General features: G+C 43.0%; 2 protein-coding genes across 3 annotated transcripts in view; both read right to left on the minus strand.

The window, feature by feature from the left end:
• Positions 1–1,273: 1,273 nt before the first annotated feature.
• rbl1 (retinoblastoma-like 1 (p107)) lies at positions 1,274–17,050 on the minus strand. Its single transcript, XM_032548629.1, is given in 23 exon segments — positions 1,274–2,590; positions 4,520–4,684; positions 4,758–4,906; positions 5,224–5,311; positions 5,394–5,465; positions 6,667–6,843; positions 6,913–7,097; positions 7,236–7,448; positions 7,518–7,659; positions 8,422–8,523; positions 8,525–8,587; positions 9,950–10,087; positions 10,158–10,261; positions 10,338–10,450; positions 10,809–10,975; positions 11,207–11,378; positions 11,488–11,552; positions 11,694–11,857; positions 12,484–12,612; positions 13,546–13,610; positions 13,715–13,918; positions 15,745–15,878; positions 16,758–17,050. Coding segments are annotated over 23 exon segments (3,168 nt in total). The 5' UTR covers positions 16,920–17,050; the 3' UTR covers positions 1,274–2,395.
• Positions 17,051–20,475: 3,425 nt separating this feature from the next.
• LOC116710617 (intermediate filament protein ON3-like) overlaps positions 20,476–27,108 on the minus strand; it is an 8,427-nt gene continuing 1,794 nt past the window's right edge. Inside the window, exons 2-10 of one of the 2 annotated variants that reach the window (XM_032549760.1) lie at positions 25,342–25,550; positions 24,944–25,004; positions 23,181–23,276; positions 22,477–22,641; positions 22,269–22,385; positions 22,053–22,196; positions 21,906–21,982; positions 21,013–21,059; positions 20,476–20,908 (exon numbers count right to left, since the gene is read on the minus strand). In XM_032549760.1, the coding sequence (XP_032405651.1) occupies positions 20,796–20,908; positions 21,013–21,059; positions 21,906–21,982; positions 22,053–22,196; positions 22,269–22,385; positions 22,477–22,641; positions 23,181–23,276; positions 24,944–25,004; positions 25,342–25,550 (1,029 nt within the window). In that variant the 3' untranslated portion in view covers positions 20,476–20,795. Of the gene's footprint in view, positions 20,909–21,012; positions 21,060–21,905; positions 21,983–22,052; positions 22,197–22,268; positions 22,395–22,476; positions 22,642–23,180; positions 23,277–24,943; positions 25,005–25,341; positions 25,551–27,108 lie in introns of both variants that reach the window. The other variant, XM_032549759.1, reaches the window with a different exon arrangement.

The following is a 27,108-nucleotide window of genomic DNA, read 5'->3' on the forward strand; positions in this document are numbered from 1 at the left end:
CTTACCTTCTGTCTTTCAACCACTTTGAAAAGCTTTTCTTCGTCTCTCCAACATCTTTATCCTTCCCCCTCTTCCGTTTTCTGTTTTGGGCCCCGGAGTTTTTTCTGCGCCCCATCTTTAGTTCCCTGTTGTTGAGGCATTACTACAAATTTAAAAGAAAGAAAACGCGCCTCAGCCGCTGCCCAAGCTGCCTGTATGGGAGGGGGGCGCCTAATCAGTGCTGTTCCTCTGTTATTGATCATTTCATACACAAACAGCTGTTAAGCACATAAAATGCTGACTATATTAAAAAAAAATTCCCCACATCGTTTTTGCGCCCCCTCTAGTGCAGCGCCCCTATGCGTTGCATACACTGCATAGCCACCTTTTGCGCCACTGATCCTAAAGAAGCAGCAATAAAAGACCCGGTTTCTTCCTCCTTCACTGCAACATGAAACCTTTTTATTTCCAGGTTCAGACAAACAGATTTATTTATCACATTTATTTCATTCTGGAGCCACAAAGTCCCAGAATTCATTGCAAAAAAAAAAAAACATCAGATGAGAAAGAAAGAAGCACCCTGCTTCTCCCAGATGATTCTAAAACCTTTTTAATCTTTGTTAGCGTGAACGCTCACTCTGCACGCCAGGTTAGTGATTAATCCGCCGCTGAAAATAGATCCATGGATTCTGTGTGAGAGACGTCAGCATCAGTCTTATTTTGTGAGAAATCTGTTTTTAATCATACGACCTTCAGGCCAAATATCTGGATATTAGAGACAAATATTAGCAGCTTCGCTACAATCTGGGAGCGGTGAAAGTTACGTCACCTGAGAATGCAACATGCCAACACTAAGACGGGACGTGTCAAAGGTCACAGAAGGTGATTTCATCATGACGCCGTTCATCATTGCATAAAATTTATTCATTTTTGAGAAAAATCCCAGAATATTTAAATGGACTTGTTTTTCAAGATTTTCTTTTCTGTTTTTTTATTTATTTAAAATTCATTCTGTTTCTGAACTGGTGAAGAGATTAATTAATGCGTATTTTAAAGCTATAAAAGTCATTCCTCTGTTTTCATCTCAGAGTCAAAGATAAAACTCCTGGGATGTTTTTAATATCTTAAAGTCAGAATTAGGATTCTTCAGATTCTCTGTAAAACATCCCGATGAAGAGACACTAAAACAATTAATGTGCAGAAATTACAAGTTTTATTGTTTGGTTTTTTTTTTTACAAAACCCCTGTAGACAAAAAAGGAAAAAATAAAACGAAATAAAAAATTAACGACAATAACTGAAAAGAGAAATTCACTTTATTTTACAAAAGGAAAGAAACTCTCAAACATTATTGCATCTTGATTAAACTTTAGATTTACAAAAAACCAAACATTTTGTTAATTTTTACTGTTACATGAAGTGAAATGTAATATCTGCCAGGATGATGTGTAGATGCTACACACTGAAAGGCTAAAAAATACCAGTAAAAACTAACATAAAATATTTAAAACTTGATTTTTTTTACCAACATAAATATGAGACTTGAGGACGTCTCACCATAAAAAACATCACAAGAAACTATAAACAATATTTTTTGCAATACTGTCACTAAAAAAGTAAAACCATATAAATACAAACATTTATGATCGTCTCATCTCGTTTCCCAAAGAAATTCAAACTAGATAGCATCAGATTCTGCTCAAAGCGAGCCTTGCTCTGACCTCTGACCTCTCTGAGAATTTGGACCGCACTTGGAAAAAAACTAAATCATTTCCAGAAAATGAAAAGAAAATCTGCTTTGATAAACATCTGCTGAAAATGTTCGAACAGGAAACTGGTGAAGATCAAACCACGTGATGGAAGAACGAGGAAACGGAGCAAAAGGTCCGAGTGGATTTTTACTGTTTTGTACCAAAACAATGTGATGAAGTTTCTTAAAGAGACAGCGACCCGTTAACCCAGGTTGGTCTCCATTTGAATAAAATTTAAGTCGAATAAAAAAAAAAAAGTCTCAACTTGAAAAAAACAGTAGATATGTGCTGTTCTTCAATTATGTTCATGAGCCGCACAAAATCAGTTTGGGGGGCCACAAATGGCCCCTGGACCACACTTTGGACACTCCTGGTTTAAAAACAAATCCAATATTGACTCTAAGGTCATATAAAATCACAAATATTAAGCAATTTTATGTGATTTTAAATTATTTCTAGCAAATGTGGCTGAGTGACGAACATGAGTTGATCAGATTAGCAGTTAAAATAATCCTGCAGCAGAAAATCTGGATTAAAGCGTTTTGTGTTCCGACCGTTTTCTCAAACCGGACAAACTGACGCCAGGTCAGCGTGTAAAACCTTTCTCCATGTGGAGCCGCCGGTACGGGCGGTTCTGTAACGCGTTACCGTGGTTACGGGGCTCCGTCAGTGACTCTGGCGCTCTGACACGACGTCCTGCAGGCGCTTCAGCAGAACGTCGGGACCGCTGCCGTTCTCCGGACACGCCCTCTTACTGGGCGAGTCGCACGCTGATGACATCATCACGTCGCCCTCCATGGTGAAGGCCCTCTTCCTGCTGACGGCGCCCTGGCGGATCATCCGGTTGATGTCCAACAGCTCCTGCAGGCCGGGAACGCGTTCATCAGTCAGCTTCATCAGCAGAGAGAAATCAAAGAACCAGTGTTGTATAGTAACGAAGTAAAAATACTTCACTACTTTACTTAAGTACATTTTGGAGTACTTCATACTTTCCTGGAGTATGAAAATGTTTGATGACTTTCACTTTTACTTCACTATATTTCCGAACTCAATTGCGTACTTTTACTCCGATACATTTTCAATGTGTGGTTTAGTTACTCGTTACAAAAAAGCGAGAGAGAGAAACGAAGTGTTTTGACCCCACCTACTGATTAGCAAGCAGGCTACCGAACAAAGTCGTAGCCTGCTTGCCTGGCTTGTTCATCACCTCCAATAGGATACACCTGTTTCGCTTCTCCCATTGTTGGGGAAATCAGAAATCGGAACACCTTGCATTGGGTGGGAGGGGGGTCGAACAGAGAAGAGTGCTGCCCGCACTGACGCGGCTCAGGGATTACGTGACACGCAGCGCCGTGCCCTATAATCCACTGTAAGCTATGTAATGTGTTTTGAGGCAATTGACCAAAATCCCGGACAATTTTTAAATTCCCCCCGGACATCTTTTTAGGTCTGAAAAGTAGGACATGTCCGGGAAAAAGAGGACGTCTGGTCACCCTAGTTCAATGGGGGACAGAAGCCATAGCGATAGCAATTTAGACTAAATTTAACGAATATAGGAAAGGCATGCAAGTTCAAAACCACAAACCATTAACATGTGCTACTCTTTAAAACTGGAACAATTTATTAGCAGGTTTCATTTTGCCTGCACTTGGTTGGGTACATTATTTTAAGTTTATTTGACAAGTTTACCAAGATATAAGAAATGTCATTCAAACTTGCCTTGTTTTACTTTTTACTTGTACTTTTCATTACATTACTTGAGTACATCCATTTTTACAGTAATTTCCATACTTAAGTACAAGAAGTTTCAGATACTTTAAGACTTTTACTCAAGTAACATTTCAGTCAGTGACTTCGACTTTTACCAAAGTCGTATTTTGGAGAGGTACTTGTACTTTTACTTGACTCTGAGATTCCAGTACTTTATACAACACTGCAAAGAACTAATAATAATATTATAAACTAAACGTCAACAAACGGAGAAACAGAAGAGGTTAAAACAAAAAACATGTCATCATGTGGAAAAATGTAAAAAATTAAAAACCATAGAAATACTTTTTTTAGACATTGAAGTATCGTATTTTCCAGACAATACTATAACCTCACTATAAGCCGCACCCACAAAGTAAAAAAACCCAAAAAACTGGAAACGTACACATATAAGCCGCTATTATATGTCTCTCCGCCATTTTCCACCCTGAGTAAATCTGCTATTAAGGACGCAGTCCTGCGTCTCCAACGCCGAACCGTGGATTCGTTCACGCCGCGCTTACTGCAGCGGCTATCGACGTGTCCTGCCATGATCTACAGCCTTCAACTTAAAAGCTGCATCATATGAACTTCTTCGTGTTGCTTCCTTGATGAGTTTGAAAACATTTCTCCGTCATTCCTGCTGCTAGCATGTACTGGTTCTAAATGAAAATCAGCGCTTTCTTCTTTGATTTCCAATTTTGACTTCCAATGATTCACTTCCTGCTACAGAGCCCCCTGGTGGTTGAAGAAAAATCCACAGAAAAGCTGCACCAGGCTATAAACCGCCTGGTTCAAAGCGTGGGAGAAAAGTAACGGCTTATAGTTCGGAGAATACGGTAGTTGTTACACATTCATTTGTGGTTCAGTGAGTTAAGAACCAAACTGGAAACAAAATGCACAAAAATATGGGAAGAGTTTGTCCAAGAAAAGTATTTTTCTTCTTGTTTTGACGTTTAACAGCTGATTCTCAAGAGCATCCTCTGCTGAGAACTGTGTGAGTGTGTGAGTGTGTGTGTGTGTGTGTGTGTGTGTGTTTGCCTTGGACGGGCTGCTGTTGATCCTGTAGGTGAAGGAGTTCGGCGTCAGACTCCCTGCTGAGTTCTTGTGAGGTGAAACGTAGAGCGAGTGTCTCTGACTGACGCGCCGCGGCGACAGAGGCTGAGCGCGGACAGACGGGAACGGAGAGAGGGGCGGGGCGTCGGCCTGCAGGACACACAGGTCAGAGGTCAGAGCAGCGCTAACATTAGCATGCCGGCCAAGCGTTAGCGTGCCGTACCCGGGCGTCGCCGGTGGCGTAGCGCATAGCGAAGCTCTTCATCTTCAGGACGAACACCATGTTGTAAAACTGGATGAGGTCACCACGCTCCTCCTCCTCTGATTGGTCAGGATGTCTGCCTGCTGGCTGCTGATTGGCTTTCTCTGCAGCTGAAGGAAAACATGATGTGATATTGCAATAACAATAATAATAATATTAAACCCATATTTAACCCTGATGGAAGGAAATAAGGACGTCGTCATGTAGCTGAGACTAAAATAAATAACTAGTTTACTCATTTCCTCTTTAGTTTCTGTCAACAAACAGAAATATGAAACTGTTTTTACATCTCCTGACTGTTTTTGCTGCCCAGTCCTTCACAAACCCAGCTGGACCAGATATGACCTTTAACCTCCACAGTCTCCTCTGTGAAGCTGCTAGGATCACCTGTGCAGCTAACGCTAACGCAGTTAGCATCTGTTCTTACATTCTCCTCCAGACACGGAGTCCACCTCCATGTTTTCATCGGCTGGCTGCTCTCTGGGAGTGTGACGAAGCAACACACTGCGGTACACCTGAACACACACACACACACACACACAGAGTCAGCGCAGGCTGTGCAGCAGCTGTGGACGCTGAGCAGTGAGAGTTGCTCACGTGGCTGCTGGCCTGCGGCTGGCTGCGGTAACACTTCATGATGTCCTGGAAGGTGATCGTCTCTTTGGTGATCTGCAGGGAGAAACAAATGGCCGCCGCCTTAAAGGAGCCGCACTTCAGCAACAGAGCCATCCAGTAACGTATGTTTCTGTCAACCTGTCCTGTTCTACCGGCTACATCTCATCCTGTAAATGTACTGAACAGCTGGGGTGTCCAAACTGAGGCCCGGGGGCCGTTTCTGGCCCTCTGAAGGACGTCAGAGTTCACCCTGTGAACTCAAATCTGGCTTGTTGAGGCAGATGGACACTTTGTGGTCTTTTAGGGTATAACCTGATATTAGATGCAATGAACTGATTCATTAACTGATGTATTAATTTTCATTTTTACAGAAAATTTGCAGCAAACAAACAATTATGAATTAGCGAGAAAAAAATGTGGGAATCTGTTGATTTTGCATGATTTTAATTTAATATCCTACAAATATTTTAGTTCCTTGTGACTGCAGCCTCACATGCATTTATACTGCAAATAGTTTATAAAATTTATCAATCTAACTTATATTTTACTTTTTAAGCTTGATCAGTTTCTATGAATCCTTCAGTTTTGTTTCCCAGGGGAGAAAATAAGACGCGACACAGAACTCACTTTCTTTTAGTAAAGTTATAATCTCAAAACTTTACTGTTGGATTTTATATGTTTTATTTTCTGCTGCAGTGGAAGATAAATTGAGCTATTTTAGATTTTCAGATTCTTTCTCTAAATGTGTGTAAAATTTAAGAGATTTTGAATAAACAAATTAATATTTTCCAGCATGATACAGAGTTAGATGTGATGATGCAGTTTTTCCACAGAGCAGCAAAGAAAATTGTATTTCTCCTTAAACAGTAAGCTGCTTAGCCATTACTGAAACGAGAAACCAAGCGTGCGGTTACCTTGGCGATGACGTAACGAGCGTGCGGTTACCTTGGTGATGACGTAACGAGCGTGCGGTTGCCTTGTCGATGACGTAACGAGCGTGCGGTTGCCTTGGCGATGACGTAACGAGCGTGCGGTTGCCTTGTCGATGACGTAACGAGCGTGCGGTTACCTTGGTGATGACGTAACGAGCGTGCGGTTGCCTTGTCGATGACGTAACGAGCGTGCGGTTACCTTGGCGATGACATAACGAGCGTGCGGTTACCTTGGTGATGACGTAACGAGCGTGCGGTTGCCTTGTCGATGACGTAACGAGCGTGCGGTTACCTTGGCGATGGCGTAACGAGCGTGCGGTTACCTTGGCGATGATGTAGACGCAGCAGAGCAGCAGCTGGTCCAGATGTCGGTCCTTCATCAGATCGCTGCACTGAACCACAACGTGCTCAAAACACGTCCAGATTTTCTGGCGCAGATCCGACGACACGTCCAGCTTCAGGCACAGATCTCTGAGCCGCACGCTGGACAGGTGGTACACCTGGAGGAGGCCACAGGTCAGGGAGGTCAGAGGTCAAGGGTGCTGCACCAGCCGTTCTCCGGCTCCTACCTTCCTGAAGAACAGCGCCAGCGACCCGGTTCGCCGCGGCCGCCCGGTCCCCGCCTGGGGGTCGGTGCTGGAGGTCGCTGTGGCAACGGCAACCCGACCCGGGGATGAGGTCAGCAGGAAGTGAGCCGTGACAACGCCGGAGGAGTCGCAGGGTTGGACCGGGATCAGGGCGAACGCTCGCTCACCTGCACACATCAGAAGACAGAGCGGGTTCTGGTTCTGTTGGACCTCAGTTACATCACTGGACCGACTCATTTCAGGCTGAAAAGTTACTGCTAAGGTAGGTTAACCAGAGCCAGAACCAGACCCAGAACCGGACCCACCTTGCAGAGGGATGCTGAGCACGGCGCTCTGGCCTCCATTCTTCTGGCTCGTCCCAAACGTCAACCTCTTCACTGGAGACGGCGTCGGGCTGACAGCGACGTTCAGGCCAGCAGGGGGCGCCGGCGGGTCGTCGCCAAAGAGCCGGCGCTTGGCGCTGCCGGCGGCCGGAGAGCTGTACCTGTCGTGGACCGACACCGGAGACGGAGGAACTTCTGGAAGGAGACAAAACCGTCATGAATCCTGTGGAAACCGTGACAAATGTCAGAACGCAGGAAACCGACCTTTCCGTGAACTTCCCAGACCCGACCTGAACTCCCTGATCCGAGGGTGGATGATGGGAGACTGGGCCATCAGCGGCAGATGAGACTGGCCGTTAGAGGAACCGGAACCGGAACCCGGATCCAGACAAGACGAGAAGTTCACCTGCACAGAAACGGACCCCAGTAGAGTTTACTGAAAAATATCCGAGTGATTCCAGGACTCTGGAGGACGTTCATGTCGCTTCACTCTGATTTTCAGAATAAACGTTTCCTAGGATTCATGACGAGCCAGCGGTTCCAGGCAGAACCTCGTCTGGACCGGCGGAGATGGATTCAGTTTGTCTCCGTTGAAATAAGAATAAAAGTTTCCTGACTGTGAAACAGCTTCACGTTTCTCCTGAACAGAAAACTGGAACATGATAATCAACCCTGCTGGCAGGTTTGTGACATTTCACCAAATAAAATACTCTATAAATATATAAAAACAAAAAATATCTGGTTCAATTAATCAGATATAATATATTCTTATTAAATGGGTCTTATGTTCTCTCTCACTTAAACCAAGATGCGTAGAGCTGGACTCTTTCTATGACAGATAGTTTGCTCTCTGTTAATATTAATTTATTTATTGATTCGTATTTTAAGCAGGGAGATGAGACTTAAAGCTTTGTTACATGTCGATGTTCTGGTTCTGGTCTGGGCTCCTTTTGCATGACGCAGATCAGCCCCACGTTTCATCCAGACATAAATTACAGGAAACTTTGGAGAATTTAACTCTAAACCAGTTTATTTTCTGAAATGAGGGATCAAAATGTTGAATTTTTACTGAGTTAAAAATGATTTTATATTATTTGTTTATGAAGACGCTTCAGCTGCTGATGGTTGTTCAGTTGGTTCTGTGCAGGAAGGACAGCATGCTGCTCACCTCCTCCACCGTGGGGACTTTCCCGCCGGCGGCCTCCAGGGCGCTCCACAGGGCGGAGTCCGAGGCCCAGGCCCGGCTCTCCAGAACCTGCTCCTCGATGGCAGTTCAGATGCTTCACCATGTCGCGGGACAGACGTTCCTCTGAGCGGATGAACACCTCGATCACCTGCATGCGACACAAACAGCTTCAGTCTGCCTGCCGCTCAGAGCGCCAGGAGGAAACCCGCCGCCGCTCCGAACAGCCGCAGCCCGATCCAACGTCGCCCGGCGATAAATTCAACCCAGGATGCACAAAAAACGCTATAGCTAGCTAGGTGGCTAGAATGGCTACATTAGCGGTAGCTTCAGCCGCCTCGAGTCACAGAATGCAGTGAGAGGATCGATGCGAAATATTGATACCAAGTCAGCATCAGATCAATATTCTACCTTCAGATTCTCTCCAGACATTTTATTTAATTTTTTCTGTCATTTCACTCATTTAATCAAAACAGTTCGATCATTTTTTCACTCTATTTACGAAAAATTCTCACAGATTGGTTTTGTCTTTCCGTTTCTGATAATCATGTTTTTATTTTGTAGACAGAAACTTTGTCCAAATTATGACTAATTTAAAGAAAAGAAACTGAAAAACGGTCAGAAGTTTGGTGACGTTTCAGACCTAAACAACAAAAAAGATCTGTGATACTGAACCTGATGCCAAAATGTCTCACAACCCTAAAGAAGATGGAAACTAACGAGAATACTTTATCAATCAAATTTTATTTGTATAGCACATTTCAGCAGCAAGGCATTTCAAAGTGCTTTACATCATTATAAACACAGAAACACAATGAAACAGAATCAATCATTAAGTCAAGTTCCATCAATAAATTTGTAATTGATTACATTTCAAATACAATCCTAAACAGGTGGGTTTTTAGTCGAGATTTTAAAAGAAGTCAGTGTTTCAGCTGTTTTACAGTTTTCTGGAAGTTTGTTCCAAATTTGTGGTGCATAGATGCTGAAAGCTGCTTCTCCTCGTTTGGTTCTGGTTCTGGGGATGCAGAGCAGAACCAGAACCAGGAACCTGAGAGGTCTGGAAGGTTGATACAACAACAGCAGATCTTTAATGTATTGTGGTGCTAAGCCGTTCAGTGATTTATAAACTAACAACAGTATTTTAAAGTCTATTCTTTGAGCTACAGGGAGCCAGTGGAGGGACTTTAGAACTGGTGTTATGTGCTCTATCTTCCTGGTTTTAGTGAGAACGCCAGCAGCAGCATTCTGGATCAGCTGCAGCTGTTTGATTGATTTGTTGGACAGATATTTAGATTAAATATCCTGTCACAACAAAATTTAAGATTAAGGCCAACTTGCATAAATTTAATTTAACATTTTCATTTCAGATGCCTGGATTTAAGACTTTTTAAGGATGCACCGACATCGTAGTTAGGAGTTATAAACTCCAGATCCCATCCTTAGAGGCAGGAGGAAACGTCAGCACATTAAAGCAGCACAGCGTCACTTCCTGTCCCGAGGGACTGGTTACCTTGAAGAAGTAGAACGGCGGCAGCTTGAAGACGCTGATAATCCAGGGGAAGGTTCTCTGGGAGCTGTAGGAGAACAGGACCACCTCCAGGCAGCACGCCATCAGGGAACAGTGGAAGATGTCCTGCTCCAGCAGAACCTGGCAGCAAACGCAGGGTCAGATTTAAAGGGACGGTACGCCGCCGCACTCTGCTCCGCTCTCTGCTTACACTCATGTCCCGGCCCTGCAGACGCTTCGTCTCCTGGACCAGAACGTTCTCCAGGACTTTGTGGTAGAGGATCTCAGCCAGCTTCCAGCGGCTCTCAGCGAAGTCTGAAAGAAAACATTCAGCATTAGAGTCTGAAAGAAAACATTCAGCTCCATCTGGAGTCCAGGGCGTTTCTCGTACCGATGTGAGATCCCGGTGTGTCCTCAGAGTCGTTGGTGTAATGTTCCTTGAAGGTTTGTCCCAAAGCTTTGACCCGAGCCAGAATGGAGTCAGTGGGATCTCTGGAGCAGGACCTGCAGAGACAAACAGGAAACATGAAAATCAACGGTCAACCTCGGTCTGGGTTCGGTTGAAGTGAACTCTGGTTGGTTTGAATGTGAACGCCAAGTGGACTGGACATCGCTCCAAAAGCAGGAAGTGGACTGCGGAGCAGGGCATTCTGGGTAAATACAACCAAAGCTAACATGCTAAGCTAGCGCTAACAGGAGAAATGGCTCGCGACAAATGCAGTTTGGTCCCAGTAGAAGCAGGTCTACCGGGCTGGAGGAGGGTCAGACACTGCCGCAGCAGGGAACGCCGCCGCAGCGGGTAACGCTGCCGCCGCAGTGGGGAACGCCGCCGCAGCAGGGAACAGCAGGAACTGGAGCCAACCTGAAGATCTGCAGCAGGTTTTCACTGGGAGCCATCCTCAGACCCGCCACCATGCTCTGCAGCCGGGTCACGCTCTGCGTCGCCGCGGAGACGGGTGTGAACAGCAAGTCCTTCTCCTTCAGGTAGACGCGTCCCGTCAGGGGAGTGGACGGGGCGAGGGAGCCGCGCTGCAGGGAGAGAGAGAGAAACGTCTCAACTTCCTGTTTGCTGTGAACTTCATCCTAAAATAATGAGACCAAAACCAGGAATGACTTTGTTTTTAGGACAATTGATTTTTCTGAGGGTGAAAACCATCTGGGCCTGTTTGAGACTCTGTCTGTCTCTCTGTCTGTCTCTCTGCCTGTCTGTCTCTCTGCCTGTCTGTCTCTCTGCCTGTCTCTCTGCCTGTCTGTCTGTACCTTCTCCACCTGCTGCCCGTCTCTCTGAGCTGCAGCCTGGCTGGCGATTCTCTCCTGAACAAACTTCCTTGGCGTTCCGATTTCCTCGTCGGCATCGGCTCCCAGGAAGACGCGCTCATCGAAGTCTCCAGCCGTCAGAACGTACTCCTCGTACTCCTTGTTTATGGCTTTACTGAGGACACAAGGAACGCTCAGCACCGGCAGGGAAACGCAGCGCAAAACGCAGCAGAAAATAATAAAAATAATTATTACAGAACAAAAATGGAGCTTCTGTTTCTTACTTGTTGTCAATAAAGTTCTGAGGATCCAACATTTCAGTGAAAAGCGTCTCGTTTCCTTTCAGGATCTGATGGACACACAGCATGACGCTGGGTTAGGGTTATTACCTGGTTATTAATAAATAATCAGTTAATAAACTTGTTATTAACTGATCATTATTAACTTGTTATTAACTGATTGTTCCTGGTTATTAGTGATCAGCCTCGACCTGTTTGTGGAACAGTTTGTGGATGTACGGCTTGAAGTAGTGCTGCTTGATGCCTTTGGCCTCCACCACCAGGCCGTCATGCAGCTCACACAGCTTCTCCAAGACGCAGGGCGGAGCCTCGAGCTGGGGGACGGGGCCGTCCAATCGGAACGAGGGAGGCACACCTGCAGACACACAGGTAGGAAAACATTCAGTGATCCAGTCACCGCAAAACCATCCATACATTTTTATGCACCCTTGTCCCCAGCGGAGTTGGGAGGCTGAGGCCTGCAGCTGTGAGCGGCGGGGCCACCCTGACAGGGGCGGGGCCACCCTGACGGGGGCGGGGTCACCCTGACGGGGGCGTGGTCATCCTGACAAGTCGCCAGTCTGTCACATTGGCGTAAAACTTGATGAATTAAAACTGATTCTGAACTTTAAATGCCTCTGGATCTGTCAGGAAAGTTTCTGCTTATTACCATTTAATATTACAGCTGAACTGATTAATCAATTACTGAAACGACCATCCATAATTTTGTAATCGATTAATCATTACCTGATTTATTAATCATAAACAGCAACACACAATGAAGAAAAACTACAAAATTTAAAACGTTTTCCATTCAAGATGTAAAGGTTTTTTATCTGAACATTATTTTCATGTAGAAACTGAATGAAGCTGAAGCATCAACAGATTAACAGTTCCACCACGTTTTACCGCTTTGGACAGGAAATGTGCTAAAAGTTCGATGTTGGTCTTTATCGTCTGACGTTTTTCTGTGAAAGCGGAGCTGCTGCAGTGCCCTCTGACCTCTGAAGCCGGGGTTGATCAGCTCCTTCCTGTTGGCACACAGCAGAGCGTTGCCGAACACCAGGTCCAGGCAGCAGAGCAGCAGGTGGTACGAGTTCACCAGGTCGTCTCCGATCATCCGGAAGTTTCCTGCAGGGAATCGATTCCTCGCTCAGTTCGGATCGGCACAAAAACATCCAAGAAGAAATCAACTAAACGCAACACAAGAACAAAAACTGATTCAAGTATTTTTCATCTAAAGGTCATTTTATTACTTCATTCTGTGTTTGGAGAGCAACTATTCACTCAGTTCAGGAATCGCTCTGACACAAATCGATTCAGACGACAGCTGCAACTAATAAGGATTTGAGTAATCAATTATTCTGACCATTAATCGACTAATTAGGTAAAATAATTGGCACATTCTACAGATTTTTCATTTAACCACTTAAACCTTTTTATACAATATTAGAAATACATTAAAAATGGTGGCGCAGTTGTTAGAGCTGCTGCCTTGCAGCAAGAAGGTTCTGGGTTCGATTCCCGGCCCGGGGTCTTTCTGTTTGCATGTTCTCCCTCTGCATGGCGGGTTCTCTCCGGTTCTCCGGGTTCCTCCCACAGTCCAGAAACAGTGGACTGTCCTGGTCAACCTGACTGGTCTGTATAAATTCTCCCTAGGTGTGTGTGTGTGTGTGTGTGTGGGGTGTGTGTGTGTGTGTGTGTGTGTGTGCCTGGTTGTTTGTCCTGTCCAGGTGACCCCGCCTGGACAGGCAAGTTGAGGAGTTTTGGGTAAAATATTTAAAGTGTTAGTAAAGTTTTGGATTAAAAACTGATTTGAAGATGTTTTGTTTTTTTTAGCAACTTGACTTTTTTTAGTCTCAATCCTCCAGTTAACGATCAACCAGTAACTAAATTAGTTGGTGATTATTTCAATAACTGATTAATCACGATGAATTGTTTCAGCCCTAATTCAGAATATATATCATAACTGAATAAATGATCATATTCCTGCAGCCCAGAATGCAGAAAGCAGGAAACACGTTACAGCGACGCAGCAGAAACTGGCGGATCGTTTCCGGATACCTTTAGTGTAGACGAACAACGTCCAGCAGAACTTGAACACGTCAGTGATGTGACAGGGCAGCCGCCTGCAGGGGTAAAGTAACACACACTCCCAGTGAGGCTGCCAGAACAAACACACTCTTTACAGGCACAGGTTTCAACATTAAAACCAACGGCATCGCCTCGGTACCTGTGCTTCCTGCTGCGCGGCTGCCGTGGTGCCTCGCATCCCTGGGGATTCACGAACATGTCCCTGAAGATGGGCTCGAACTTACGGAAAATCACCGTGGAAACCTCAAAGTTGCGCTCCAGCCGGTCCATCCGCAGTCTGAAGTCCTGCGACAGGTTGGACATGTCGGCCCATTTCCGCATCTTGGAGAAGAACTGGATGAGGCTGAACAGGGCGACAGCAGCAATGTCCAGTCAGAAAACGGCAAAACGCGGAGCAGAAAACATTCGGCTTTTTTTCTTGGTGTCTGGACATAAATCATAAATCAGTCGCTACCAAACTGCGATGGTTTGGTTTCAACGTTTCTGTCTGATTATCATCTGTGAAAAAAACGTCGGACAGTACCGACGTTTTTTAATATCGTCCGATGAAAAACTAACCAACCTGCTTCTCATATAACCTGACAAACTTACTGCAGATTCTCCACATCAGAGATCGTCGCTGATTGGCCGGCGGCTGCGGCATTCTCAGGAGAGTTTTGATTGGACAAGGACACTATTTGGTTCCTTCAAGGCCAATTTCTTCTTATTATTATTTTTTTTTTGTTATGTTTTCCAATGTTTTGTGATAATTCCTAACAAATTTATGATAATCACCAACAGTTTTATGATCAATTCTGGCAGTTTTTGATACTTATCTAAGTACTGACTGTCCAAACGTTGTGGTAGAAAATGTTTGCTTATAAAAGCTCGATCCAACATCTGATCCGTTTCACTGCTACAGAGAAATAAACGCCAGGGTTTCCCCCAGAGTAATGTAAGCCTGGCAGCCGCCATGTTTTACTAGCCCCCACCAGGCTAAGTGTTGCTTGTTTATGTTTTTAGGAAAATAATAATAATTTTAAAAATCGCTTAATTTTTTTTCTTTGTTTTTTGCCAGATTGCAAGCATCTCTGTTGCTCTGAGCGTTTCACTGGCAGAGCAGATTTATTCCTAAAAGATAAGTTTATAATAGATATGTTTATAGTTTATGCATTTAAAGCCGGCAGCGCGCGGCGCCTCAGCCCGTTGCCTCGCGCTGCCGCTGCTTCATGAACTTTACCTCAGCACAGATCACTCGCCTCCTTTCACTCAATCTGGACACAGGCTGACTGACCTGTATGGATATTTACATCAACTTTCTGTGAGGAATTATTATGTTATGAAGGACATCAAGGCAGGAGTTTAAACCCCACCGTGTTTGCTCTGGTTGCGCAGCTCTACGTGAACCGCAGGAATAAACTGTAGTCGCTTTCAGAGGTGCAGATTGAGCGAGCGGTGAGAATGATTTATAATTGTGAACAAAGAATTATATGCAGCGTTTCCATCTCAACTCGCTGCCCAGCGTGTGGCGCTGTTCATGTCTGTGGTCCCGGTTGGTCGGAGCGTTAGCGGTTAACGAACCAGCGCTGACCTCATCATGCAGGTTCAGCCGGTGTGGAGCTTCACGCTGGTTTATATTATTTTATAATTATTTTTAGTATTATTTTTCTGATTGCACGGTGCATCAAACCGTATCAAATGCTTTGTCCACTTAGTCAGCCAGAGTTAATGCGGAGATCAGAAAAACTCGAGCAACAAACTTGAGCAGCCAGAACAGTTTCTGTGTCTCTTATTAAAAACTCAACAGACAGAAATGTTAGAGCTGCTAAAGCCACATTAGCAGGATTTAATTAAATCTCAGTTTGTTGCTCATCTCTACATCAGTGCAGAAGATTTTACACACCAGAAGTTTTTGTGAACACTGCCCTCTGCTGGACAGAGAGTTTGGCCAACAGCTTGAAATTATTAAAAATGTAAAATAAGCAGCAAAAAAAAAGAAGAGAAAAATTTGACAAAGAAAAAACTTGGAGTGAATTTTGTAATTTCAGCATCTTTGTGACGTAAAAGCTGCTGCAGGATTTTGATAAAAGCGTGGATGTTTTTTACGTTGATCTGCAGCTGAACTCATCACGGCTGGATTTAGTTTTTCTGTAGTTTTAATGGTTTCTAGTGAAGCAGGAAGCGTCCGACCTCAGCTTGGCGCAGCGCAGGATCCTGGTGAGCGAGACGCAGTTCCCCTCCATCAGCCCCTTCCCCACGGTGGGAGTGGAGCCCTTCCTGCAGGCCGCATACAGCGCACAGGCCAGCCAGTGGACCACCTCTCCCTGGAGACAGAGCAGCAGGAATCATGGTCAGCACAGAAAGTCTACATGTGATTTGATCAGAAAAATGTTGCATTTTTACTTCATTTTAGTCTTGAAAATTGTTTTCAACCTCAGAAAAATAACGTTACACAAGTCACTGTGGTTTAAAAACGATTGCTATGGTGTGATTATTTATTTCTCCTAATCTCAGGATTGTTGTGGGTCTGGGAAAAACCCAAAGCAGGAACACAAAAACAAATAAATAATAATCCATTGTCCTGCTGAGCTTCTGGCTTAGCAAAAAAAAATTAATCAAATATAAGTTCCCCGTTTACTGCTTATATTTAATGTTTTTTTTTATTGTAATAAGTTAATTTTTAGCTGAAATAGCAAACCCACAAGATAACCAACATATAGATTTGTTGTTGACTTTATGGATTATATATTATATATTGTAATATGTAGCATAGGGGACATGACGCTGACCTGCATGGATTATACAAATATGAACAATCAATATTAGTATAAATGAAGGTTATATACCGGTGTGGATAAAAACAAAAAATATCAGTAATATTGTAAAAGTTGTTTACAATTATCTGATTTTGATATTTCTATTTATCTGCTATAGATTTGTACTTTGTATCTCAGTTTATCAAGTTCAAACTGGTGAAGCTCGACATTCAGTCACACGTTGAGTTTAAAGGCGAACCAGGTAAACACATCCGATTCTCAGCCCCGACCGACCAAAGGGAGCGGGTCGCCCAAGCCCTTTAACCCCGGGTTTGTGTCTCTCGGTCGGGGTTTCCCTACAGACCAGGTCGGAGTCCCCGGAGCAGTTAAAGTTAGTTTTTAGCAGCAGGCCGCCTGGTTCAGTAGAAACCGGGCGCTTTTGCTCACCTCCAGGGAGTATGTATTCCATATTGCTGTGAAGTTGTCCATGGCTTCAGCTGCGGTCTGCTCGTCCATGTTCAGTTCTTGACACAAAGTCTCCAAACTCCTCCGGACCGAACTCTCCTCCATCCTCCCCGACTCGGAATCCGACGACTCTTCGCCCCGCATTCACACGCCGACACACGGCCGCGGTTCCCACCGCAAATCCCCCTCCCACTGGCGAAAGTTAAACACCGAAACACGGCGCAGACCCCGAACACCAACAACAACACCCTCCACGAGCGTCGAACTTCCGCCACCATTACCCACAATGCATTGCGTTGGCGCGAAAACTTCGGGGTTCCGACCAATCAGACGCGAGGGAAGCGTCGCTGCGGCAAAGCTCCAATCCGGAGCCGGCCCAGCGCTCACGTGCGACTGTTTGGTACTTTGTAAACTTTGCCAAGAATTTCACCGCCCAGCCGGTTCATATATCTTATCTGTATCTTGGAAATAAAACATCATAAAATCACATATATCTTTTATTTATTAATTGTAAATTATTGTCTGAGGATTTTTGCAGCTTTTTCGTATAATTCTGGCACAATCATAGTGAATATTGATATGATTTCAATTTCAATTCAAAATATTTTATTAATTGTAAACGGAAATTAAATGTTGCAATGCATATTATACAAAGTTCTTCCGAGTGCTATAGGTGCTGGTGACGTTAGTCAGGATCTCCTGTTGCTGTCAGTGTTACAGCGGTCTTAAGAAACCTGACTTAACCTCCTGAGACCCGGACTTTTGTTTGATGTGCATTTTTTATGTCTCCTTACTATTTGGGATTAGTATGACCTAATTTTAGTTGAAATTAAATTTTAGCTTTCTATGTGCTCTTGAACTATGTCAAAACCAATGCCCTCATATGAGGACAATGGGTCTGTTTTTGCATATACATTTTTTCCTTGTCATTTGGGATCATAAGGACCCAATTAGCCTAAAAATGAAATTTTAGCTTTCTACAATAAGTGGTTATCTCAAAACCCAATGTCCTCGTCTGAGGACATTGGGTCTATCTGTGTGACGATAAGACCATTCAATCAATGTTATTATTTACATCTGTGTTTCACAGTATGTACATTTACGCTGCTTTCTGTCCAGACTTTCACAATGAAGACACCATTGGTTAACAAAGTACAAAACTTTATTTTATACTGTCAACAAACATAAAAGTGCAGATAAAAGTGTGCAGCTTTTGCATGGAAAAGTGCAAACTTTATGAACTTCATTACGAACATGTCATAGCGAACTGATGTGTTGAGAGATTTCCCACTTTTAGCTAATGACATAGAATTTGTACAGTTGGCAAGGACTTTCATCAGTTCTATGTCAACGTACTGTTCCATGTACTGCACCGGCGACATATCTGCTCTCTCGTCTTGTTGTTCATCAGCTCCTTGAAATGGGACTAAGACAGGGTTGAATGGAGCAGACTTCCAGTACTCTCTATTTCCATTTCTTGGTCCTGCCCTGCGACCTTGCACATCCTGGTCAGGTTCTGATAATAAAAATACAATACATTTTATTTGCAATATACTCAACTGAATGAAATAAAGTGCTACGGAGCAAAAACATGGGAATTAGGTTATGTCTCACCATCATTCTCAAGATGCTGTTGTTTATATTGTGGCTCACTCACATCGCTGTCAGTATCTTCACTTATGTCAGCAGCATCAGGTTGATAATCTGAATCAGAATCATCAGGTTGCTCCACAGTTGCTTCACATGGAGCGATTTCACCCACAGCAGGATCATCCTCTTCACCATCTGACAAATCTTCAATCTCAGAGTCATTTGCGATTGCATTTAGCAATCGTTCAGCTCTCAAAAAGGACATTCCCCCTGTAATGATAAAAATGCACAATCTATTTCCTTGTAATAGGAAATAAAAACTTGCTCCACTGGCAAATTATTCTACTTATTTTTTAGTGAAAGTTCGCTTGAAACAAGTGGTGATTGTCTAAAAACAAGTTACTTTTTACAGGATGAGTCTTATTTTAAGTGTAATAAGACTTATTTTGACTAGAAATTAGACATTTTGACTAGAAATAAACACAAATGCTCTTGGAAAAATTTTACGTTTTTGCACTGAAGGTAGACCTGATGTCCTTAAAGAAGTACGTCATGTTTACAGACGTTGTAGCTTGCTAATATTACTCAAATATATCAAATAAGCATGCCACGTGAAGCTACAGACATTATTGTGCATAAATAAACTAGTTTCAATCATAAAATTTGATTAGGATTTTTACCTTGTCCATGTTTCTGTCGGGAGCTGCCGTAAAAGACGTTAGCTGTCATCCCCGCCATGTTGTTTTTTTTCAAATGAGTGTAATTTCATTATGAGACCACTAGGTGGTGCAGGCAGGGCCCCCAGATGAGGGCAATTGGTCAAAATTCTTACAAATTAAGTATCATGGTGCAGAACAGCAAAAATGTAACGTCCTCATATGAGGATGCGGGGTCTCCTCATACACACTGTTGTAAAGCATTCGCATGAAGAGGACGTTCAAGGTTTTCACAATTCATTTATTTATTTTGTGATGACTTAAGGAATCTTTTCTTTCACCGTCATCTCCAGTGGTCCAACAATCATCCTCAGAACAGAACCTAAACAGAACCAGAACCAAAGCAGAACCGGCCTTCTTTATCAGAGTCCCTGGATCTGATGCTGCTGCCCCAACAAAGCATAAAATAAAAATAAAAAGCATGGAGGATTTATTTTATTTAAACAACTTCTTAATGGTTACACCTTTTCCTTGAATTCATCTCAGTCCTAAAATACAACTACGATACTACTATATTTACATAAGCTCTCGATTTACCGGTCGATCTACGTTCCCACCCTCATCTATGGTCAGGAGCTTTGGGTCATGACCGAAAGAACGAGATCGCGGATACAAGCGGCCGAAATGGGTTTTCTCCGCAGGGTGGCTGGGCTCTCCCTTAGAGATAGGGTGAGAAGCTCAGTCATCCGGGAGGGACTCAGAGTAGAGCCGCTGCTCCTTCACATCGAGAGGAGCCAGTTGAGGCTCGGGCATCTGGTCAGGATGCCTCCTGGACGCCTCCCTGGTGAGGAGTACCGGGCACGTCCCACCGGGAGGAGGGGAAGACCCAGGACACGCTGGAGGGACTATGTCTCTCTGCTGGCCTGGGAACGACTCAGGATTCCCCCAGAGGAGCTGGAAGAAGTGACCGGGGAGGGAAGTCTGGGCCTCCCTTCTGAAGTTGCTACCCCCGCGACCCGACCTCGGATAAGCGGAAGAAGATGGATGGATGGATATATTTACAGTTTGTCTCAGGATGAGAATAATTTACACAACTAGTACATGTGTTAGCATTTTTTGGGTTGGACAGAAAATATTCTCCATTTCTGAAATGGATCATATAATTTAATTGATTTATCATCTGAAAACGGTGATCTACAACATACTGTTATTTATTTGGACCAGTAGACTGATAAAATATGACAGATTTATCAAACAAGATAAGTCTGACCTTGTGTTCTTAGATTTTATTTATTGTCTCTAATAATGTTCCCTTACATCAGATTATAGGAAGAAATCATCTGTTTTCTTATCAAATAACTGCATTTATTGAATTAAATCAGTGATAATACCACCCTGTTTCCAAATTAAATATCTCTAACATTGTATCTATGTATTTAAGAAAAAAGCACAACTCACCTGTAAAATTATTTTTATTTGTGAATTACCAGATAATTAAAATAAATTCAGTCAAATCCATGATTACACTTCTGCCTAAAGATGATTATTAGATGAATTCATTTACCAAGGAGCTAACAGTCATTACACTCTAAGTTTATCTCCTGTATATATTCTTCATATATTACTGAGTTAAATTTAAGTAATAGTTGCTCTAAATTATTGTTGTGCTACTAAAACATACCATAACAAACCATGCTTCCCAGTTCTATTTCTAAGTTTATATGAGCTAAATATCAGATATTTTATATAAAAGTTGCTGATTTCTGCATGGGAGTCAGTGGGAGCTGTATCTGGAGTTATCTCTGGTCTCGATGGTTTTGATGAGCAGCTTCGGAGCCGGAGAGCTGCTGCTGCTGCTGCTTTGGTAGCCGTTACTGTATTTAGGAACTGGAGAAACAGGAGAGAATCAAAACAAATGAAACGTCTGTTTTTGTTAAACGCTGCTGAAATGATCACGGGCTTGGTGAATACACAGCAGCGTGGATCCGTACCGGGGCTGGAGACGGCCTGGATGTTCAGGATGGACTGCTGCCCGAGTCTGAACCAACAAAAACAAAAATTAAACTCCAGTCATATTTCACTTTCCTCTCAAAGTCACTGGAATGAGACTTTGTGATTAACTCAGGTTTATTCTGAATAAAATCCTTAGCCACTTCTATTTCCAACTGATGGATTTCTCATTCCGGCAGCTGCTGGCGCTCATTTATCCATTGCGACAGTCCAGTCTTTATTATCATCGCTTATGAAAACGTGCAAATATTTTAATGATGAATTTACTGTCATATTTTTCTGGAGTGAATATTTAAAGACACAGAAAACAGAGTTTCCGTCAGTCTGTCCTTAATGATGAAACTCGAAGACAAACAGCAGCTCGATGTTACGAATCAAACTCAAACGATCAATAATCTGTCAGTAAAGCCGATCAGCTGTGACCTCATCACTAACGTTCACTGCAGAAACACTAAATACTAACGAGTTTTTTCTAGTTTCCGGTGCAAATATCTTAGTTCACTTAAAATAAAACTAAAAGAAGAAACTTTTCAGTAAAATATAGGAGCTTGTTTTAAGTGAATGATTCTTTAAATTGTATTTTAAAACTAGGCCAGATTTTAACATGAGAAAATCTCTGATAAGTGAAAAAAATCTGCCAGTGGAGCTAGACCTGGTAATTATTGATTTAAAACAAACTCCTATATCTAACTGAAAGTTTCTTACAAGTTATTTCAAATGCACAAAGATATTTGCATAGAAAATTAGACAAAAACTCTTCTTTGTGTTTTTACGTGCTCCTGCACGACAAGTCGTAGATTTTCTCTGTCTTTGTTTCAACTGTAAAGTTATTCAGTGTTTCTGTTTGTGTGTGGATGTGCTTCCTGTCTGCTACCTGTCCTCCTCTCCCTCCAACAGCTTCCTGTAGGTGGCGATCTCGATGTCCAGAGCCAGTTTCAGGTTCATCAAGTCCTGCAGAGGCAACAAATGAATGATTAGACTTCCGTTAGCAGTTTTTCGTCTCTTCCCGCTGGCGGCCCACCTGGTACTCCCTCAGCTGCCGGGCCATGTCCTGCTTGGCTCTCTGCAGAGCGTCCTCCAGGTCTCGGGTTCGAGCTTTAGCCTCTTTCACCGCCAGCTCTCCTCGCTCCTCTGCTTCAGCCAGCTGGTTTTCCAATCCGGCTCGCTGATGAGGAGACACCAGAAACAATCAGTGCTGGATGTTCATCAGGTGTTTCTGGATGAGTATGAGCTGCACCTGCGCTTTCACAGCCTCGATCTCGCTCTGCAGACGGCTGATCAGCCGGTTGACCTCGGCGACCTCTCCCTTCACGATGCGAAGCTCGTCTCCAAACTGACTGGCTTGGACCGACATCTGGTCAAACTGGAAACATGACAGCCTGTCACTTTGCATCTCTACGGTCTGACAGGCTGCTGGACGAGCCGAGGAAGCGGCATGGCTGCACCTTGCTCTTGTACCAGGCCTCGGCCTCCTCTCTGCTGCGGGCGGCGATTTCCTCATACTGGGCTTTGACTTCCACGACGATCTGCTCCATGTTCAGGCTGCGGCTGTTGTCCATCTGCACCACCACCGACGTGTCTCTGATGCTGGCCTGCAGCTCACGCAGCTCCTGCACGACAAACCCAAACGTTCACAGAGAAACCTTCTGCTTCAATAAGAGACAACGTAACTTAACTATTCACAGGTTTTCATCACTGCAAAAACACTAAATATTACCAAGTAGTTTTGGTTTCATTTCTACTTCTAATATATTATTACACTTGAAATAAGACAAAACTAACTAAACTGTTCAGGTCAACAGTTCCTTAATATTTTTGAAGAAGTACTAGCTTTGCCAGCAGATATTTTCACTGATAACATGGGAAAACTGTGTTGGTGTTGAATAATCTGCTAAAACTAGAAAGGACTACAGGATAATGGTTTGTGTTTTTGCAGTGTTCTGTCTTTATTACTCTAATATTACAGGCTGAGCAGAGGATTTGAAGACGCTAGCGCTGCTGCTAGGTGGATGGACCAACTGACTGTCCACCTTTAGCTTTGACTCTGATGATGAGACTTAAGGACAGAATAATGAACTCACAAAATGTGAAGCTTTTATCAGAAACAGGAAAACATGAAGTTTTTCCTGGCATTAACAGGCTTCCGCACCTCCTCGTAGACGTTGCGCAGGAAGTTGATTTCATCGGTCAGAGCGCCAACCTTATCCTCCAGATCTGCTTTGACCAGGTAGGCCGAGTCTACATCCTGCAAACAGTCACCCACAAGGACAAGGTAAGTTTAAAACCTGCGAATCAAAATGAGTTCTGTTCAGAAAGGTTTTTCAGAATAAAAGCATCCTCTGAAAAGAACCATCTTTCGGCAGGTATCAAACATACTTCTAATTAACCAAACGTTTCTGAATTAAAATATGTGTCTGTTATTGGTATTTAATATTCATAGATAAATTGTCAACTTTACATAAACTGTAAGCAGAAAATTATCATAATTTAGTAAAATAAATGCTTGAAAACATCAGTCTGGATGTTTTAAATATCAGATTCAGTCTTGTTGCTCAAAGACGTGAAACTTTTTTTTTTTTTTTTTTACAAATTTAATAAAAGTTTATTTTTATCTACACATTAATCTTACTTTACACAAAACGGACAGAGAGCTTCGTGATTAGCATTTGTTGAATTTCTGGTGTAATCATTTGGACCGAATATGACCAGAACTCCCAGCAGCCTTTGCAGAAGTGCTGTGATCATATCCGGTCATGTCGCTGTCAGGTCCGTGTTGTCCTGACACCCAAAGCTGCTTGGCCTGCTGGACTAGCAGCAAAACAAAGAGCAGCCATGACCTGTTGCGAATGAAGGCCTGACGGAACAACCAGGGGTCAAGCAAGCTCTGAGTGAAGTGCGCTCAGGCAGCCACTAGAGGCCGCACTAGAGCAGCAAACGGAAATAAAAACAAAGAAACCCCGGTCTTCTTGAAATCTCCTGATTGTGTCAAATCAAATTAAAAGGAATGAGGACAGATATCTCTGGTTTGGTAAAATGTATTCTGATACTGATGATAATCTAAATCTGCAGGAGATTTGGATCTGTTCAGTTGTGATGGACTATAAAACATAAAACATGAAGCAGGTTTTATTACTCTGCATTCATATACAACTTCCTTATTTTAAACACAAGTTTGAAAACATAAACAACTATTGATGCCACTGCAGCTGTTATTTTGTATAAATGGAGGAATGTTAACATAATGAGTTTTTCTCATTTCTGACTGAAATATAATAGTTTATGCCTTTCTATATCAATTTCTACATGCTGGATTCATGTCAATGCATATCTTTAAATATAACAAAATCAAAACATTGATCAGTAATTAATCAGAAACCTCATGTTGAAGACCTCTGGTCTGAACGATTACAGGTATTGGTATAAATTACTATTTTTTGTGTAGCTGTAAATAAATTGGTCTTGAGATGTTTGTTGTGAATAGAGATAAAGTGAAAAGTTTATAGATTTGGTGTCAATATTCTTCATTGATTTGTTTTCATGAAGCATAAAGGCAGATTTATTTAAAAATATTTTTAAAATAGCAGCTATTAAATGAACCAATACTTTTCATATTAGCTCAGATATTGAGAAACTTTCATTTGAAAAGATGCTTTGCTGGAAATGTTTCTCTTAGAAAGCTCTTAAAGTTAAGAAAATTCATATAATCTATATTATAAGATGTGATATTAAACTAATCCAGCAGGTTTAAAGCCAACGGGCTGCAGCAACAGACGAAATGGACAGGAAACGAGTTTCAAATTCAAATTCAAACATACTTTAATAATCCCAAAGGGAAATTAAATGTGGCTGTAACTCAATAATTTAGATCCTTCAAAGAGTTACTGAAGATGATGATGATGATGATGGCCTGACCTTCTTAAGGATGACAAAGTCGTTCTCCAGGTTGTTTCGCTTGTTGATCTCCTCCTCGTATCTGAGGGAGACAGAGGACAGAGTGTGTGTGTAGGTGTGTGTGTGTGTTTGTTTGTAATACCTTGTGGGGACCATTTTCCTGACACTACACTGTGGGGACCCGCTGTTCCTTGTGGGACCGAAGCCTGGTCCCCACAAGGAGAAACGCTGTTTTTGGGTCAGGGATCAGATTTAGGACTAAGATGTGAATTGAGTTTTGGTTAAGGTTAGGATAAGGGTTAGGGCTGTAGAAATGAATGGAAGTCAATGGAAAGTCCCCACAAAGATAGCCACGTAAATGTGTGTGTGAGTGCGTGTGTCTGTATGTGCAGTGCGGGGGTGTGTGTGTGTGTGTGTACTTGTGCTTGAAGTCCTCCACCAGGCCCTGCATGTTCCTCAGCTCCCCGTCCAGTTTGGTTTTGTCGTTGTTCACCAGGTCGTTCTGCCGCCGCAGCACCGCCATGTAGGCCTCGAACAGCGGCTCCACGTTGGAGCGACTCACGCTCTGAGACTGCAGCAGCTCCAGCTTCGTCTCCAGCATCTTGTTCTGCTGTTCCAGAAAACGCACCTGGACCAGGCGGGAGAGGGACCCATCAGCAGGGGGAACCATCAGCAGGTTCCCATGGTCTCTGTTATTTTAGTTTCTGGGAACCCTGCGACCTTTAACCCTGATCTGGTGGAAAGTTTAAATGTTTCAGTTTCTAATGTTCTGATCGTTTTGTCCTCTCTTTGCTCTGCGGGTCGAAATGTGAAGCTGCTGTTGGTTTGGCAGACAGAAGAAGAACAAGAAGAAGAAGAAGAAGAAGAAGAAGATGGCTGAGCACAAAGCCCGTTGTCAGGTCGGTATCAGTTCAGCTCAGGTTTCCTGCTGCACCGTGGCCTAGACAAAGCCCGGTCCAGACAAAGCCCGGTTCTGTTGGGAGCGGCTCTCGGCCCCTGCGGGCTGCCGGCGTCGTGTCGCTCCGGATCGATCAGGTTTCAGTCGTTCTCTGTGGGACTGAAATGGGCCAGGAGGCTCAGGTATCCAGAACCTTTGGGTCAGAAGAAGCTTTCTAATCCCGACTGAATTCTTGACTTTCTGAATCTTTAAAAGTGAAACGTGAGATTATTTGAGCTTTGAGTCAGGAAATGCCGAACATCCTGTGGTGGGTTAAAGTGGGTCGCCTGAAACAAGCCGGGCTTTGTTCCCTCATGGAGCTGAAAGTCGGGTCGGCTCAGCGAGTTGATTTACTCCAGTAAACTTTATTAAACGCTGAATATGTTGTGGAGATAATTTATAAAGGAAAATTATTCTTTGTAAGCCTGGACTGACGCGTCAGCAGTTTGTCTTCATATTTCATTCCTGCAGTATTCTGCAGAACTTCAAACAACTTTCTGGAACATTTTAATAAATTCATTTTATAGAGAAATACACTTTGTTTTAAACAAAGACGTTAAAATATTAATGCTTTAAAAACATTAAATTACTCTGGAGACAAACGTTTGGCATTTCTTCCACTGGAAGGCCAATCATAAATCACGTGATCATAACTTCATGTACAGTTTTATATTTAAACACTATTTTATAATAACACAAAAATAAACACTGCATCTTTCACATCGTGTGAACCCATTTTAAGATATTTTATTCTCTTTTACTTCAACAATAGATGTAAATATTAAAAAACTTTTTGTATTTCTGTATTCAGAACTTGGCAATTAGTTGGTCATTTCTGGATCAGCAGCCGGACCGGACCGGACCGGATCGGCTGTCAGGCTCACAAAGCGTTTATTGTCAGGATGTTTCTGAGTCCGTGAGAAAGCAGACAGATTATCCTCAGACGGATCCGAATCCACTGGGAACCTGGGCAGGATCTCCAGAAACAATAATTCATAACAGCAGCAAATATTATAAATAAAATATTATAAATAAAATATTACACATATAATACAGCCTGCTAACGCTCCAGTTTTCTTTATTTACATGGATTAAAGGTTCTGCTGAGTGACTGAAACTATTTTAGCTTTTTCTCTGAAAATAAACAGGTTATGTAAAAAAAAAACTCTATTATTTTAGTGATATTCAGTATGAAGAGGTTAGGAAACCAGATGCTGAAATCCAGTCAAAGTTGTGATTTTATAAAAAA

Source organism: Xiphophorus hellerii, chromosome 20 (assembly GCF_003331165.1).
Source record: "Xiphophorus hellerii strain 12219 chromosome 20, Xiphophorus_hellerii-4.1, whole genome shotgun sequence".
Taxonomy (NCBI): Eukaryota; Metazoa; Chordata; class Actinopteri; order Cyprinodontiformes; family Poeciliidae; genus Xiphophorus; species Xiphophorus hellerii.